Source organism: Pinus tabuliformis, chromosome 3_2, assembly GCF_031772625.1.
Source record: "Pinus tabuliformis cultivar Carrire ecotype Pingquan chromosome 3_2, CPIR1, whole genome shotgun sequence".
Lineage (NCBI taxonomy): Eukaryota > Viridiplantae > Streptophyta > Pinopsida > Pinales > Pinaceae > Pinus > Pinus tabuliformis.
This window is the reverse complement of record NC_142302.1, coordinates 448,147,216-448,166,904: the sequence shown is the minus strand read 5'-3', so window position 1 is coordinate 448,166,904 and position 19,689 is coordinate 448,147,216. Positions and strand designations below refer to the sequence as shown.

General features: G+C 34.1%; 1 protein-coding gene and 1 pseudogene across 1 annotated transcript; both read left to right on the top strand.

Annotated features, from left to right (window-relative positions):
• The first annotated feature begins 5,816 nt into the window (after positions 1–5,816).
• On the top strand, positions 5,817–6,349 carry LOC149181240 (ammonium transporter 3 member 1 pseudogene; annotated as a pseudogene).
• A 6,587-nt stretch (positions 6,350–12,936) lies between these two features.
• Positions 12,937–14,835, top strand: LOC149181239 (uncharacterized). The gene is made up of 4 exons (XM_089414127.1): positions 12,937–13,241; positions 13,367–13,507; positions 14,378–14,494; positions 14,686–14,835. The coding sequence occupies exons 1-4, from the start codon at positions 13,098–13,100 to the stop codon at positions 14,833–14,835; spliced, it is 552 nt and encodes a 183-aa protein (XP_089270253.1). The 5' UTR covers positions 12,937–13,097.
• Positions 14,836–19,689: the final 4,854 nt, after the last annotated feature.

Below are 19,689 nucleotides of genomic sequence, written 5' to 3'. Positions count from 1 at the left end.
GGGCTCACATGATCACACTCACGCTTGTGGTTTGACCACTGCATTGGCCTCCTATATATAGTGTTCATGAAGGGGTGAATTTTCAACCCCAAGAGTCATGTCACTTGGCTCCTAGCCAACCTGAGCCTGCTCAAACATTGAAAATATTATTAATAAAACTTCTTTTCTTGTTCTAAACCCATTGCTTTGGGTCCAAAACCCTAAACTTGGTTAACTTTCCCAACAAATTCCTTTTTGTGGGTTTTCACCACTCAGAAATACCTTCCGAGCTACCCAAATTTCAACACTCCCTCTTAGTGAGGAAGGTATTTCCATCACACCTTGAAATATCTAGCTCCATGACTTTCCTTGCATACCCATGATTGTCCTTGCATGAGTCATGACTTTCCTTGCATACCCATGACTATCCTTGCATGAGTCACGACTTTCATTGTATGGCCATATCTGTCCTCACATGTATCACATCTTCTTTTGTACTATGCCTAGCTTTATCTTGCATGGTGCATGATTGTCCTTGCATGCAACATGACTTTTCCTTGCACCACCATGAGTGTTCTCACATGGTTCATGATTGTCCTTGCATGGGTTGAAAACTCCTCTCTCTCTCTCTCTATCTTGAACATGAAATATTTAGACTTCCATTGGGCAATTGACGCTCCTTTGCAGTCTCCCTTTGAAGCTAGACTCCCTCTGAGTCTACACAACCTCCACTGGCTCACTCTTCTTTCTCTCTTGGAAAGTGCTACTGCTAAACTTATGTCCTTCCAAATTCAATACCGAGTTGCAGTCGAACACTAGGTCTAATCCACTCTAGACCACCGCAACTCAACTCTGCATGAGTCCTCATCCTCTTGGGTCAAATACCTCATGTGCACATGGCTCCATTGTCGGATGTGCAACTCCACAACCCAATGAAGATATTATCTCACGATCAACTTACCATCCACACGAAACTACCTCATCCATGCCAAAACACCTCCTCTATTGAGCCTCCTGCTCCATGTCTAGGCAACACGTTGCTTCCTGTAACAATTTCACAACTCCCTCTTGAGTTGATACCTTGTGCACACTCTGATCCACCTTCCCTTCAAAGTAGCTCTGATACCATGTTAATTTTTCATAGGCCCTAGATCTGGTCTATGAATGATCTTAGCACATAAACACACTAGGAATCCTTAACTAGCAACTTAACATAAAAGAAATATAATAACAGTGAAATCAATAAAGTACACAAGTTTTATGAGCCCAAATCTAGATCTTTATTAGTCCATTAATAAAGAATCCTTAGGGCTCTTATACCAGGGATCATGGCCCTTCAGATCTCTGATACAAACTAGTATACATAATATACAAATTTTAGGGCTTGAGGTCTAATCCTTTAGACCCTCAATATTCCCATCACAATAAGAACAAAATAGCTTGACTTACTTGCTTTAGTAGTCCTTTGCCTCCAGCCCTTTCTATCCTCTTGGTCCTTGATGTACCTAGTTGTCCTTTGGCTCCAAATTCCATAGAGAATGACTCCTTCCTTCCTCTTTTCAATCAATTGCTCACGGTAGGGTTTGTCCTTGAACCAATTATATATACTAGCCTTCATCACTTGTTATTAGGTCCTTATTCCTCTAACAGACCTCTTGTTTAAGCCTCCTACCAATAGTCCCAACCTTGTCACAAACATAACCAACCCTGTTTCATTAAATAACAAACTTCTATTAGGTCTAGGGTACTTGGCCCTCCACAAAACCTCCTTTACCAACCTTGTTATGCCTTCTTAAGGGTCTTGGCCTACCTGGGTCACGTTCAGCCCTATAACTAGGGCTAGGGAAGCTTGCAACCAACCCTAACTGTGCTTTGTGGATGCCTTAATACCACATAAAAAAACAAAATATATTGTGGCCCCTCTTCAATCAACAAAAAAAACTCAGGAGGAATTATTTCCTAGGTTGTGAATGGAATTTTCTACTATAAAAAAACATAAATTAGACCTCCTTAACCATGGAGCAGTTCAATTTCCTCTTGAACAGATACTCGATCCTCTTGAAGCTAATCTCTCCTTGTTGCGACTGTCTTGTTAGGGTCAGTGGCTCCTTAGACTTGGGAAGAAACTCATCACATGCCTTCTTTTGGCCTTGACTAGGCCTTCTATTTGACAATGACTAGCCTCGATGTTGGATCTAGTCCTCAACCTTCCACAACCATACTCGCTATCTACTCATCCTCACCAACTAACTTGGATTCCTTGCCAACAAACTTCAGTCTCCCTTCTAACTGGCTACGAATTGCACTAGATAAACTTTTCCTTTGAGTTGCAGAGCCTCTCTCAAATTTGCATCCTCTTCTAAGGGTTTTCACCTTACACAAGTGTAGTCCATCACATTTGTGATGAGCTTCTTCTTTGGCTCCTTATTTATACTTTTGTTTTAGGGTTTCTTAGGTAAAAACCTTTTAGGGTTTTTGCTCACTTACCCTTTAACATTAAATTAGAATAAAGAATTAATTGCCTTGGGCCCAAACCCACAACCTGGTTAACTTACCCAACAACATCCCTTTTGTGGGTTTTCACCACTCGGAAATACCTTCTAAGCTACCCAAATTTCAACAGGAGGAATTGACTGTAGAATATGGTCGACCTATGATGGACAGAGAAACAATGACTATGAAATGACAGCGAGTGGCAACGACTATGTACGAACGCGAAGAGGGCATATGACTATGGGTGTTTCATTGTTAGGGTAATACTTTGGCTTTGATACCAGATACTGCAAAGATCTCGAAGTACAAGAATTTTTGAAACAAAACAAATATTCTATTCATTTATTTTTATGGGAAAAGAAACCGATCTCCCTCTGAACGCGAGGGCTAGAGTAAGGATGTTAGTACCAAGCCATCCCACAAGTATACTCACTTAGGAGTTCACAAGGCACGAAGCTAATACAACAATATTCATAGACACAAAGCCATTGCAATAATGTTCATCATGTCACTAGCGAAAATTTGAGCCTTGGTGGGGAAAATAACAACTATTCTGCCCAACCACCTAAAATAACCCCAATTAACTTAATAGATATATATATATATATATATACACGAATCTTACTTAATATATTAGCTAATATGCCTCTTCGTGAATAATTGTGATGTTTAATCACAAATGTGGCATAACTATTATATAAAAATAAAAAGATATCGTTAAGGTCCATAATGTTGGTATGCCCATTTTTTTTTGAAGGCATGGTGCAAAGGAACCATATCATAGTTCAAACATTCTCGGCATTGACTTTTTTTTTTTTTTTTGTTAATTATGTCGAAGGCATTTTTCACTGCGGGTTTTGGATGTCCAAAGACCGTTCACTGAAACCAATAATAATAAAAATTTGACACGTGGAAAAAGTTAGCGGGAGGTCGCTTCACGTACTTACCTGACAAGGCAGTCTTGAATGGCGAGTCCTATTTCAGACCCCATTGAAACATAAATGCTTCTAACATGCAAGGGAAATAACAATTTTCTTGTTGCTAAAATGTCAAAGTCAATTTTGAAGGAAATATAAATGCAAAAAAACTGCTATACTCCCAGCATGTCAGACTGCATTTATGATTCAATGGGATCTGAAAAAAGACTCGCCGTCTTGAATACTAAGATATGTGCAGCTACCAACCTTCTTGTATGGACATGCCTGGATATTATATTCTTCCAGAAACCATCAATCATTGGAGTTGTTCAAGGCATGATAACCGGACTTGTCTGCATCACCCCGGGTGCTGGGCGATTCCGTTTCCCTTTTTTTCTATTCCGTAACGGTCGATTTGAGAAGCTAGTTCTATACTTTCTCTTATGCATTTGGGTTATGTCATTTCACGCCTCTTTGGGATTTGAAATAATTACTCAATGACTGTTAACTGCAGGCAATGAGTATATATTTACTTCAGATCAAGCATGCCCTGTCTTTGCTTTTTCTATGTTTAAATTTCTTCCTCCATGGCAATTTGGCAATTTACAGATGCTTTTCTGATGGGTAAAGAATTTACTGAAAATATTGTTGTTGTCCTGTCTTCCTATTTACACACAAGAAATCAAGTTTCCACGATTGTCAACTACAATACAGTTGCAGGAGCACCTCCGGCACCACCGTCCTCACTGTGCCCAACATTGCCAGAAGTGAGGCCGATAATCAATATAGTTGCCAACATGAAAAACCTGCTTCCCATGATTTTTTACTTAGCTCGTATTTTGCTCAAGGTTTGGGTTGGACTGACACCTAAATACAATTGTCTCATGGTATTGATACATTTTTCTCATGGTATTAATACAGTTTGTTCATGGTATTGATACAGTTGATACTGACACCTTAAGACAGTTGATAAGAATCTTTGTGTGATATTAGCTGCATGGCGGTGCAGGCAACAACTTATGCTTGAATATTTGTGTGGCAACAGTGATGATGCAGGGAACGACTTATGCTGGATCGACAGTAGTAGAAATTGATCTTTACTCCAAAATAGGATATGCAATGTTAGCTTTTTGCTAGGTGTTTAGTAACTTGTATAATCCAATTGATTTTCATTTAAACACGGTAGTCACAGATCTCCGGAGAATCCACAGTATGAACATTTTTATGCCAATGAGTTTATTTTCTTCCGTAGAAGTTCTAATCTAAAATTTGTCGAATGATGATTATATATATAGATATATATAACTTTAAAAACATGTCATAAAAAGTTATAATATTATTTTGAAAAGACATTTATAAAAATTAAAATAAATTTATATTTTATATATTTTATTATAATATTTATTTTATTTATAAATAGTAATAAAGTATATATAAATCCATTTCACTTACATTTACTATATATTAATATGGTTTTAGAATAGGTAATAATGGGTTTCTCAATTTTTCTAAAAGGGTTGATGTATTAAGAAAAGTCTTTCGGTAGAAATCACATAAGAGAAAGTGTTTTGAACCAACAAGTGTGGTTCATCATCAAGACCAGATGAAGATGCACACCATGACAAAGGCTTAAATTGAGAGCAATGTAGAGACCATACTTTCAAGTAACTACTATATTTGAACAATAATATTTAGATTATGATATTAATTTATTAATATATTAAAAACAAATATTATTAAGTAACGACTATATTAAACAGCTAAAGTTGATGTGTTTTTTTTGAAATCTTTCTTCAATTTCTAAGATTAACTCTCATTTATCCTTTATTTAAAGGTCTGTTATAGTGGTGCTTTTCCATTCATGGAATGCTATTACTTCCTGACCATTTTTAGTTCTATGTCAAAGTCAAGATCCATAGAATACAATTTTTTCACAAATTTAGTTGACTCTCTCAATTGAATAAGCATATAGTGCATTCACAAGGCCACACTAGAGTGAAATAATCTTAGCATGGTATCTAAATTGTTTTACATATTTTAATGGTTGATTCATCAATTTAGATTTAGATTTAAATTTATTTAAATAAATTTATATATATGGTGTGTGTGTTTTTTAATTTTTGTATTTAATTCATATGAAATATAGTATAAAACTCAAATATATAAAAGAAAGGAGAGATAAATCTTGAAAAATATCTTTTTGATAGTAAAAAAGTAAAGAACTATGTTTAATTGGTTCATCAAGTGAATGTTGAGCAACACTCCAATTACATGATCTTCATGGAAAATTTACTCCATAAGGATTGTTTAGAAGATCATCCATAACTTGAATGGGAAATTTTTCCTTCATGGTCAAATTTTTGAAAGCCCTAAAATAAGCAGACATGCACCAAGTGTCTTTCTTCGTTAACACTATGACTATCAATGATGAGTAAAGGTTTGTACTAGAATGTATGAACCCCACCTCAAATAGTTCTTATATGATATTTTTCTATTTCATCATTTTAAACAAAGTACCCCACCTCAAATATACCCCACCTCAAATAGTTCTTATATGATATGTATTTCACACATATGCAGTTGAAAGAGTGTTGGGTGGAGCACTCATTGGCCTCTTTGCAAAGCCTATTCTCTGTTCATTATTCCTTGCAGTAACAAATTCTAAGGGAGCATTTTATGGCATTGGTATGCAATTTATTAAACAAATCGTGGGAGCTAGTTTTATCATAGGATGGAACATTATTGCCACAACCATTATCATACTACTTATTAAACTATTCATTCCATTAAGAATGCCAGACGAGGAAATTTTGATAGGAGATGATGCAGTTCACGGAGAGGAAGCTTATGCTCTGTGGGCTGATGGAGAAAAGTATGATAATTCAAGGCACGGATGGTATTCTGATAATACACAGCATTTTAACGACGGTGCAGCAACAGGAGTAACTGTACACTTGTGATCCTACTTCTTTAGATTTGGTATGGAATGTTGATGTTAAAGTCACAAGTGTATTTCAATCAAAGCAAATTGACTCACCACTACTTTCCCTGCATGTATCTGAGGGGAAGCACGAGATATGTGATATGTCCTGTAACGAGCAAAGTTATTTGTTTTATACATAATTGATTTATTGATTTAAAGCTCTATTCTGTGTAATACATTCCGTTGAAATATTTGCTAGTGTTGGCCTTGAATTATTGAATTATTAAAGATGAATAAAAATAGGAATTTGGAATGCACTAACATATTGGAGGCAGTTTCTTAAAAAAATTACTTTTATGTAATTTATATTATGATTAATTTTATTTGACTCATCTTAAATGGTTCCTTTTACATTGTTTAATTATATTTAAATTAAATTTAAAATTTAAAATTTAAAAGATCTGTGATATTATTAATTTTTTGGTCTTAATAAAATTATAATAATTTATTTATTTTTAATGCTTTTTAAATATAAAAATAATTTATTATCTTTTTAAGATTGTATACATTATTAATACATATTAATCATCATCATTAATACTCAATTCTAAAATTTGAAAGAAATAAAAGAAATGCTAACACTCTAAAAGGTTAAATGCGCTGAAATTTGAGATATTTTATTTTGTTCAAACATAATCGACATGGCTTATGCTACAATAATCCTTTCATTGAGAAGAGAAACGTTGGACATGGGCAAGTTGATGGGATCTATAATCATCATTTGGAAACTCAATAGTGGCTCCAACCTCCCCTAGGCAATCCCTGCCTGGTCAATTTTTTGTCTAACTCTTTGAAGTTTTCCTTTGAGTTGTGTTGACTCGACTTGTGAAAGAAACAATGTGAAAACTAATCCATTTTGTCTTCATAGTTTTCCCTACCCAGCATCACAACATAATAAACCAACAATTCCCTCAATACTCAAAGAATTAATTAAGGAATTGTATAAATTTTGTGGTCATTTAGTTATTTACCTATGTAATTTTCCATAAGTCATCTTACTCTAGGCATAACCAAATGCTGCAATGGAAAATTTCCATCACTAAGTAAGCAACCAATGAAGAAGAAGGTTACTCTTTGTAATCATAGTCCCAAATATAATCATCTAAATAGCTCATTTGAAATCCTCATTTTCTCTACATTAACTGTGTCTCAGTTCATACAATATGATTAGTGGATTCCTTCCCATTTCTTTCATTTCACGCCAATAAGTTCACTCAAAATTGCAACTATCAACTCAATTGTTGACATTGTTGGTGTTGTTAGATCAACTTCTCCTACATCCATCATATGCCAACATTATGGCTTACAAAATCCCAAAAAAACTCTCGCCTTCTATGACATGTTAGGTTGCATCATCGATGTCACCTTATGGGGCGTGCAATGCCATGTTGAAGGGGATGGAATTTCTGACCTTGGCACCTCAAAATCCACTCGTTCCTTCTAATCAAAGGGGATCATGTCATCGAGTTAAATGAAAGGACTATTGGAACTGTCCCCACTACTTTCCTTCTTCTAAACTCAAATATTGCCGAAACACATCAGTTCCAAAAATGGTTTCAGGAAATAGGTTCTAATGCATCCTTGCCTTCACTAAGTCAAAAATACATAGGTGTCTCTAACAGTCCCCTCAAAACAAAAATAATCGATAAAATTATTGCAATCTCCCACTCCAAGAAATCTCCATGGATTGTCATATGTGCTACCACTACAAAATTAACATGGAAGATATTCACTTCCTTGCATGCCCCTTTGCATTGATGGGATGAAATGCATGGAAATGGTTGTCCAACAATCCAAAAACATGTGGCATTACATGAAATATTGAATGTGGCTAAAACTATGTACTTTGTCTTGAATTGCATGACCATACTAGCCATCTAGAAAATGCCATTGCTTTCGACGATATTGCAACTAAATTCTTGGCTGCAACAATAAAAGACTTTTTCCTCCTTTCAAGAGAGATAGAATCCATCTTAGAAATCTCCACCAAGATCAAATGTCATCATTTATTTTTCACCCTTTCTATTAAAATAGACACTTTCAACATCATTGAACGCCTCCTCCCAACCCTTGCGTACTTTCATTTATGTTCAAAATTTATTTCATGCCTTTTAAAAAGCCCAAAGAAATTGAACTCCTCTATTATGTACCTTCTACCTGCAAGGATTTCCATTATTCGAGGACCTTTATGTTAGTGTAACTTTCTTCTTAAATTTACTCTCGTGCTACATTATTTAGAAGATATATAGAGACTCAAATTTTGATTATATTTCATTATCCATATATTTCACTTGATTATTGCTTTCCACATTCCCCGATTTCGACGTTCCTTTGCACCTCTCGGTGCAATTGCTAGTGTTATATACTAGGACAAGATCTCCCTCAGAATAAAAAATGTTTTCACATGTTTGTCAAATTGGGTTTTTAATTTTTTTTTGGCTAATTTGATGTTGGTATGCATATCTTAGTGTTAGTATTGCTCTAAGAGGCGTTTGGCATGCTTGACAACAATCTCAAGAGATATAATCTCATATTTTATAGTTTTGAAATCATAGTTGAGTTTGAATGGTGTAATTATTATCTTGTTGTTGGCAGGTATCACCTATTAGTTAACTTCGTTAAACTTGAATTAATCTTCCAAAAATCAAATTACAATGTGTAAGGGTAACATTATAAAATACAAATAATTATTTTCTTTAATTAATTTAATTTAATTTAATTTATTTTAATTCTTATTAGTTCACTTGAGTTGCGTCTTATTGTGTAATCATAACTAATATATAGACATGTACTACTATTACTTTTCTCAGCCACTACAATTAATATCCTACATACCTCCACTCCACTACCATTTCATGGCTGCCACATTTTATTTCGGTTTTGACAAGAATTTGCATGAAAAGAGTATGTATTCAATGTGCACGCAGAAGCTCGAGAAACTTCCTAACGTGCTTAGACATGAAAGTTTACACATTTTGTTCGAAATTTCTCAATGGTTCACATATGCAGTTAATTCACTAAGTTCAAGGAGACATGTGGGGAGCCCTCAGAGTTTTTCGTAAATGGGTATGGGGAAAAGAGTTGGGTAGAAAGAAGAAGTACTACATTGAGGAATTCAACCCTATGTGTGATCTACAACAAAAATAGTTCATTGGAGCTGGCATTCTGTGGAGTGCAAAGGTTCTTATTGCTCAATTAAGAACCAACTCGCATCAAATTCAGTGTGAAACAGGACGTTGGAAAAGGCCTAAAGAAGCTTGTGAAGAACAAGTGTGTACATTTTGCACATCTAGGGCAGTGGAATTAGAAAAACATTTCATTTTGGAATGTGATACATTCAAAGGCATAAGAGAAAGTTATGGGAATATGTTAGCAATGATTTCTTGGCATTGTCTAAACAGCGAGGGGATCGTTGGAAGGTTGGGCCAGCTCATCATCAATTTAAATAAGAAAAGGATTAAATTGTAAAATGTGAAAAGCAAGGAATCGATGGTCCCATGACTATTCTAGTCTCATGGACGTTAAAATATCATATCATTTCATTTCCTTAAAAAATACGATTCTTTCTCTATGAATTCATCTTAAAATGACATTTTCCGAACCTCAATACTTTCAAAATCCACTTTAACAATGTATGAAAAAAACCAATTTATAATAAATCATGATTTTTATATTAATAAAATATTTTAATTTTAATATTAATAAAAATATATATTTTAATATTAAAAAACAAATTAAACCAAAATAATATTCAATTTCATTCTATATAATCAAATTTTATATTATAAAAATAATTATATTAAAATGCTTCAAAATTTAGATTTTTTTGGTTTAATTATTTTCTTTTAAAATTAATTTTAATAATAATAAATTAAAATATTATTGTATGAGAAATTTTATGTTGTCATACAATATAATATTATAATATAATATTTTAAAAAATGAAGTTTCCATTTTAAATAACATAAAATCAAAGTTAAAGAAAATAAAATTAATTATTTTTTTATAATAACATTTAAAAGAAAAGAAAATTAATTATTTTTTTATAATAGCATTTAAAAGAAATTACTTAGTTTAAATCTATTTTAAATATAAATTTATAAACATTAAATGAAATCAAAATTTTATTAATGTGTAATATTTTTAATACAGATAAAATATATAACATAAAATTAAATAATTAAAAATTTTAGTTTTTTCCATACTTAATAAATCCAAATTTAAATAAACTATAAAAATATGTAAAAAGAAATTAACTGAAATGTAAATGTTGTCTCATTAATTTATCTATATTATTAGATTTGATTTATTATATTAAAGTACAATTTCAATTTCAAATATCATTGTGATAATGATGTAGAATTTGGTATTATTATTTTTTAATTTTTAAAAAATAATATTAAAATATTATAGCAATAAATTTTCTTTGTAAATTATATAACATTTTCAATATAATTATTAAAAATTAAAAGTAAATTAATTTTAATAATCTTCTCAATAAAAAGTAAATTAATTTTAATAATTTTTTCAATAAATTATATAATATATTTCACAAAATTATAGTTATTTGGAACAAGATTTCCATTATAACTTTGGATACTATTTATTTTTATTTTCAGAATAATAGATCTTTTTGGAACAAAATTCCTATTATAACCTTCAGATATTGATACTATTTGTTTTAAGGAGAATTCAAGGAGACTTCCACCTAGGTAGTAAAAGCACAACTAATAAACCTCTAAAGTTTAGTGTTTTTTTGGTGGAAGTAGTTCTATTAAATGCAAGTATATGATAACAAGAATGTTGAGATAATTTTCATTATTTTATTAATAAACTTTCTTTCTTTTTTTGAAAATAATAGTACATCAAAGCAATAACTAAAATTAAATGGTAGTTAGAAGACATAAAATTAAATTAGTTATCACCATTCAACATCAATAACCTAGTGCATAATTGTTCTAAAAGTTCCTCTCCATCCATGCATAATCTTCCATTCACATGCATGGATAGAGTTGTGACGAAAACTTTGAGTTCTATGAGCTATTTATAAATTGCAATTTTTTCTTTTATTATCATTTACTTTAATGGATTATATAGTACACATTGATAAATAAAATAACATATTTAACAATAACATATATTTTAATTTAACTATATTTAAAAGAAGTTAATTTAACTATATTTTAATCTAAGATCACACATCTATCTTTTCCCATAAGAGCCTTTATAGAAGGTAGTTGTAACTTTTGTTCAAAACAATATAAAATTTCTATACAAAACTATGGAAATAATAAATTAAAATGAAAAAAATATGATATTAAAGTTTATAAAAAAACCCATCCACAAATAGAGTTCTTACTATGTTTGCCTAGCCAGAGATAATGCAATCATGAAATATTTTGTTATTTTAATTGCAATTTTTATTAATATAAAGTTGTATATCTTTATTGTTTCTTACTCTAATCTAACTATATTTAAACTAAGCCAAAATAGCTATTTTGTAGCCTCATTTAAATGTGGAAGCTAATTCATATTTGTGGAAGTTCAATAACTAAAATAAGTGGCAAGAAACAATACCCACATACCTTGTTTTAGTTACAATCTTATTACATATTAGTATTTTGTTATTTTAATTGTAATTTTTATTAATATAAAGTTGTATGTCTTTATTGTTTCTTACTCTAATCTAACTATATTTAAACCAAGTCGGAACAACTATTTTGTAACCTCATTTAAACGTGAAAACTAATTCATATTTTTTGAAATTCAATAATTAACCAAGTCGGAACAACTATTTTGTAACCTTATTTAAACGTGAAAACTAATTCATATTTTTTGAAATTCAATAATTAAATTAAAAAAAAATGGGGGTGGCTAGTCCCCTGTAAAAGCTTTATATTAGGCTGTATGTACAATTTTTTTACATATATATACAGCTGATCCATCACATCCAACAACATATACCGATAAACTATGCCAATATACAATCATGAATATACGTATAGGCTGTCGCGCAGCATCACCATAGGGAGCGAACGCGGGCCGGGTGCAAGTAAGCCGACTATCCCAATTGCCGCACTCAGGTGCAAAATTCAATAATTAAATTAAGTGACAAAAAAAATACCCATATCATTGATGCTAGTTTGACTTGTAATTATCCACTATCATTGTAACATAAAATTCACTTGTAATTATCCACTATCATTGTAACATAAAATTCACTGTTTTGTTTGTGGAGTGTGGTGAACGAATAGGTGAAACTAACTTTGCTAATAAAAACTTGAATGCATTGTTTTCAGATAAGTGTCTCATAATTCCAAAAAATCAACAATTCCCTAACATATTTTTTAAAATCATCAACAACCACCTTGACTGAGTGAGGATTAAACCTGGTTTATTAGTTGTTTTTATTATAATGTCACAATTAAATTACCTAAACCATTTACCAATAATGAAATATATTTATGTAATTTTATAATAATGTTTTTAAATTATAAAAATATCATCATATATAAAATTAAAATTGTAATAATTCTTTAAAATATCATCTCATCGTACTGAAAACGTGAATCACTGTTTTATATCCCAACATATCGTCGAGGACGTTCCAATTCTTTCCTCCTCCAAAATCCATCTCTGTAGCTATCCTGTTACATTGGAAGATGGTGTAACGACCGAGCTCACTCTACCCATAGCCAAGGTCTCACGTGTGCGCAGAGATAAGCATGGACGTGTTCTCTCATCCAGTAAGCACAGTTACCCTCGCCAACAGAAGCAGCTTCTTTCACAGAAAACCACACTACGGCTCCTTCAGAATGGGGAACCCACCAGTTCCACCATTCCGTAAAGTTTTCCCACGAGCCCTCATGGTAAGCTGCCCCACTCTCAGCCTATCAAACAAAACTTACAAGAAGTGATGTCACATACAGCCCAAACTAAAGGGAGTTACATAGACCTTTGAAATCCAGCTAAAGTTATGTAGCGATGGTTGCAGGCACCGGGCCAGAGGCCTTATACTTCTGTGATGATTATTCCAACTGGAGTCGGTGCTGCCATTGGCGGATTCGCAGGGGATGCTCTTCCTGTAGCGCGAGCCATGGCTTCTGTTGTCGATTGTTTAATATCACATCCCAACGTAATATTTCACCGCCTCTGCAAATAAAGGATTTTCTTTAACTGCTAGTTAAATATCTGCGAATCTTATCTTCTCACATCCGCATCTGTTCAATCTCGCTAAATTTTACCTTGACAGAGCTGGATAAGGGCATCTTTTCACTGCCTGAGTATCGGAGATTTGTCAATTTACGGTTTTCTTTACATTCTCATGGAATTCTTTGACGATTCTGTCAAGTTTTGCGTTTTAGGACAACTTTAAACGCCATGGCAGGAATTATTCTAAGTTTTGAAGAAAGGCGAAGTAATTAGGATTTAGTGCGGAGGAATTTGAGATTTGTATTGATGATCACTAAAAGTACAAAAGTTAAACACCACTTGACAGAAACAGCATGATGACCTTGTACGGATTGTCCCGGGGCAACGACAGACATGAAACTTTCATAGTTCTATTTTTGTTATGATTCCAGCTATATTTCATTGTTCTTGCTTTTTTTATAATTCCGAGCAATTCATACAATGTTTTCTCCCCGCTGCTTAATTTTTGTCCAATAAGACGTAGTGTAAATGATACTCAAATGAAAATTGAGCAGAACAGAGTGGGGGGCATAAAAGCAACTGAAAAATGAAAATGAAAAAAAAAAAAAGAGGACAACAGCAGCATGGAACGAAATGGCATAAACATATGTGTACAAGTATGTTATCCGAAGAAGGAAAACCCTAAAGAGTTATATTTTATTAGAAAATATTCAATCAAATCATTATCAGATACATGTGTGTAGAACTGTACACCAGTTTACTACTTGCCAGTGCCAAGTGTCCCTTAGTTTGCTATGATATGAGCTGTTATGTGAATACCTTCAGTTTTGATTTTAATCCACATAATGTGTAGGTTCTGAATGCTGCAATGCTTTACTGGCCAATGCCTAATACACTGTATGTAGAGGGGTATGCCCTTGACAGGTTTGCTGAAGGATTATGGGGACTTCAACCTGTCCATCAGAACAAGGTATGTCCTAAATCTATTCTTTCTTATATATATCTATATATATATATATATATATAGACACACACACAAAAGTGTGATGAATGCTTGTGTTTTATTAATGCCCAGGATGCACAAATCATCCGTTGCAACTGTCTTTTTTTCATTTAGTGTATTATTCATCTTTGATTTTTTGATATTTTGGGTGTAACCAGGTTGGATTAGTTCTGGATGCTGGAATTGAAGAGGATTTACGGGTACGGCATTTGCAAGTAGCTGATGCTGCTCAAGCATCTTTAGGTCTACCCATAGTGGAATGTATAACAACAGACGTTCCTTTGCAGGTATTTGCTTCCCTCTCTTAAATTATAAAAATAGAGTGGATATTGAAAATTAGCCAGTCCATTTTCCAACAACAATTTCCATTCAAACATATTCCCAATTTATATTCAATAACAAATATATATGCAAATACTACAAATCTGAGGGTGGATTAAATTTGCAAATTCTAATAATGGAAGAAGTATTCTTTATGTTGTATTTGTAAAAAATGGTAAGATATTATAAATGAGGGAAAATCCCTAATTAAAGAGGGAAATCTAACTTCTAGTTAGAATTAGAACCCTTATCACAGAAAGGTTGCCTTTTTACAAATATTGAATTATGAGACTACCAAGGCATAGGACCCAAAGATTATTGTAAAATCATGCACTTACATACAAAATAACTCATGTACATAGATTCTAACGCCTAATGAAGGTGTTGGGGTTAGGTACACAAAATATGGGCTTCTAGTGCTTTCTTGAGGACTATGACTATCTACTATAGAAAAGTCACTTGCTTAACGTTTACTCTTCTTGGTTGGTCATGACTTCACCAAGTTAGTGGTATTATATCGACTTCTTATATTAACCATCAACCAACTTTGATGGCTACATTCTCAATGGATCCCAAGGAACTCAAACTACTCTAACACCAAAGATATTCAATTTCTCTTTGATTGCCCCCCTTATCCAATCTTGCTTTCATACCAAGTATAATCTGGGATTTAATTTGTGTGGAGATTATTTAATTACACTCATATGTTCAACGGTTCTAAAGTGTTTGGTTTGTGACTTGGATAATGACATACGGAACTTGATATACCAGAATTGGTGATCAAGACATATATAGGCTTTGCCTCTTTATTGATTTGAAAACAAAAGCATGGTGTTGTAAGGGTATCTAAAACAAAATGGCACTAATGAGCGCTTGATATAAAATGGCACTGTGAGCAACCGATATAAAATGGTTTCATATGAGTTCCTCACGTGAAAAGCACTATATCAATTTGTAAATTGCTTTTCACGTTAAGTACGAGTGATGGTAGGCATGCTAAGTTGGTGGAATCTTACATTGATGTTGGTGGTGTTATGGGGTTAAAATACTCCATTATGAATCCTCCTAGAACCTCATCCACATGTTGAATTTGGGCATGCACACTTCTCATGGCACTTTAAACTCTTCAGCCTTCTAAAGGTAGGGTTGGGACTATTTTTGTGTTTTTGGATATGTTGTTTCTTGTTGGTTTAAAATCTCTTAACTACTAGAAAGATGGAAGTTGCAAAATCTGCACCAACTTCATAGAGTCTTCTATAAAATTAAATGATGAAGATGAATTACATATTTTCTAACATTGTGAAAGGGAAATGTTGAAAATTAAATAAACCATAAGAATGTGTTGAGAGGAAGGGCATGTCACAATGGGGGCCTATCCAATTGAAAGTATAAATATCAAATGCACCAAAGCCAAATAAGTTCATCCACGCACAAGTTGTTTAGCCCAAAAAGTTATCTTCAACACTTGTCCTTATCTGCTTTCTAGAGTTAAAGGAAAGAAGCTTAAATATTATAGTTTTCAAGAGTCATGGCATTGCATTACAACCTTTGGGTTGATTCCTGATCTATAAATGTGGGATTTCTACATGTCTCACCAACACGGATTATCTGTGGAAATGTATTTTGTCTTTGCAATTGCTGCTCAGAATTGATTACAAGGTATCTATTCTCAATGCAATTCTAAGTGCAAACTTCTCTTTCAAAGTTTCATGCATACGATTGTTCAGTAGGCATATAAGGATGCTTTTGTTGTGGTCTTTCTAATACCACGATGATTACCAATCAGGTCTGTACATGAATGGCTGTAGCCCAAGAGTGCTATGCTGTTCCCAATACCCACTGAACATAAATATATTCTCAGAGGGCTCTCAATGTGGTCTTCAATGGGCACTTGACTCAACGACAAGGCAATGGGATATAAATGTGTCCTTGCTTCTGAATTGTAGTGACCAATTACCAATGTTGCTCACAACAGGAATTTTATACAGCACTCCAACAATTAAGAGCTATATATATATATATATATATATATAGTGTTGCGGGGGAGTGCCCCTCCCCCCCCCTCGATTCCGCTCCCAATCCGCGCTCCTGGCAGGAGCAACTCGGGAGCGGGTCGGGAGTGCACTCCCTAAAAAAAAAAGGCTCCCTGCCTTTTCGGGAGCGTTTAGCCTTTTTTGCAAATTTTTTTGTGCAGTAATGTTCCAAATGCAATTTTTTTTCAAAGAAACAAATAAGTTTTGAGTGAGGCAACTTAATGATCAGGCCTATGGCCCTAGTATTGATATGCGATTCAGGGTAATGTTAAATCCTTAATGTAAAAGTGACATTCTCCTTAATCTCCATTTTCATCCATTTAAATTTAACATTACCATGAAATGGATCGGGATGTTTGAGAGTGGTTCTGACCTCATTGGATTTCATATGGAGAAAGTAGAATTTTAGATTTCATTCAAAATCCAGTAGACTTATCAGTTTTTCAGGATTTCAGCATTGCAATGTTTCCATTGAATTTTGTCATGTATTAGGGTATGGAACTCGTATTTAATCAAGAGCACCAATCCTCTATGTACCTTGATGTTAGTGACATTAGTTGTCGAACTCCTCTATCACGACCCTCCTAAAAATGTATGCATCACTCAGACAAAATCTTGACTTGACATGCTATGCTTTTTCTATCTTATGTTAATGCTTAGAGGGTGATATTAATGACAAAGATCCCTATACAGATACAGAGTTAATGACAAAGATACCTCTGGATATTAATGCTTAGAGGGTGATATTAATGACAAAGATCTTGATTTTCCAACAAGACTAAAAAATTAGACATTTCTCGTGGTGGCAAGAGGCCCAAGCATAAGCAATAGATAATAGATTTACTTGTCTTTTCTAGATTGAGCAATAGATAATAGTTTTGATTTAGCGAGGTCAAAGAAGGTGGAAACAAGCAAAATTAGGTTGAATGTTGACTTGGAAGTTGGGGCAACCCTAGTTGAATGCAACCCTTGTTGTAGCCCTAGTAGCTTGCCTCTCATTCAAACCCTTTTGCTCCAGGAAATACCATAAATTGTTGTGGTCAGTCCTAAGCTAACCATAAATATGCCACCTACCAAATATTGTCTAAACTTCGCCAAGGCATGCATAATGGTGAGCCTCTCCTTGTCGTAGACGGAGTAAAGCCTTTCTGGCTACTTGCGCTTCAGACTCTCAAATGCTATTGGACGTTTGTTCTGCATCAAAATAGCCCCTATGCCTTCTCTCATAGCATCACACTTGAGCACAAAGGGCTGAGTGAAATCAGGTTATGCCAAAACTAGGCAAGTGCCCGTGACCTCCTTGATCTTGTCCACTGCCTGGTGTGCCCTGTTTGTCCATCTAAAAGCTCCTTTATTCGTCAAATTTGTTAGGGGTGCACCCAATTGCGAAAACCCCTTAACAAAGCGTCTGTAATAACTGCTTAGCTGCATGCATCCTTGTAACTTTGTAAGGGTCCTCGTTGTTGGTCAATCTAATAGGCCTAGATCTTTTCTTGATGTATTTGTACACCTTGTGCACTGATCACATGACCCAAATATAGGATCTTTGTTATGCCAAACTCACATTTTGACTACTTGGCATATAGCGATTGCTCCTCCATAATACCCATTACCACAAAATCTAGCAGGCCTTGGAGGGGGAAACCCTATAAGACAAAAGCTAGACACAGTGCTAACAATGGGGTAGAGGCCCAATGTCACCTCAGCAAAAACCCCCTACTATTTATAGATTTTCATTGACGGGAGGAGTCCCGGTAAGGATGAGATCACTTGAAATAGATATGCTATGGATAAGGTGCACGATGATCTCACTAGGACTCATTCGAAGAGAGACACAATCAAAGTTGAAGGCTTCACAAGAAGCAATTCGCTCTCCATGAAAAGACCTAGCAAGGAGGGTTCAAGACCTAGGGTGCGATGTTTTTAGGCAATGATAGAAGCTCCAAAGGTCAAGGTCAATGAGAAAAGGTTCGCTATGATGGATTGCAATAATTACAAGGCTCATGAAATCTTCAAGAAAGTTCTCAAGTTGAGGGAGAAGAAACTAGTGTTTCCCTCTTAGCGCTGTTGAGAAATCTAGGGGCAACAAGATTAAGTGATTTCTCTTACTTTGATAACTACTTGTGATGTTATTTTACTTAACTTGATTAGCTTCTTCTTTCACTTGACTATGATTAGTGTTCTTATCACCGAACAACTACCAAACAATAAATAACAATGAGACAAGAGGACACAAGATATAGGCTATCATCCATGGCCAAAACCTCTCCTCTTGAGAGGAAAACCCACAAGAACTCTTATCTTCTTATAAAACTTCAAATGACGAATTCCAAGACCTATGACCCTTGAGTAAGATCCCTCCAAGACCAAGCCAAAACTTTCCTTTGAAGAACTTCTTCTAGCAAAGTCAACTCAAGTCAAATCAAATTCACAACTGCTGCAACTCTTCCTCTGACCTCAACTTCGGACCTACAAATGTGATTGTAATTTCAGCCTGTAATTTTTGGCCCTTGTTGCAAAAACCCTAGGTGGCACGTGTGAGGTTTTATGGTGATTTTGTCCTCCTCTCTCCTTCACTTGAGTAGTAGCTTCTTCTCTTGCAACTCGACTTACACAATAGTACCTCTTTTACTTGTTTTCAGCCTCTTATTGTGACTGCAATAAGTTGACTTTTGCTGCAACAAATAGTACCCAAACTTCTTCGCATGTGTGAAGAATTTCAGCCCTAAAACAATCTTCAAATTTCGGATTCTCCCTTCTAGAAGTCTTCTCTTCCTTCATTGGCTTTAGGTGACCTCTCCTTGCTTT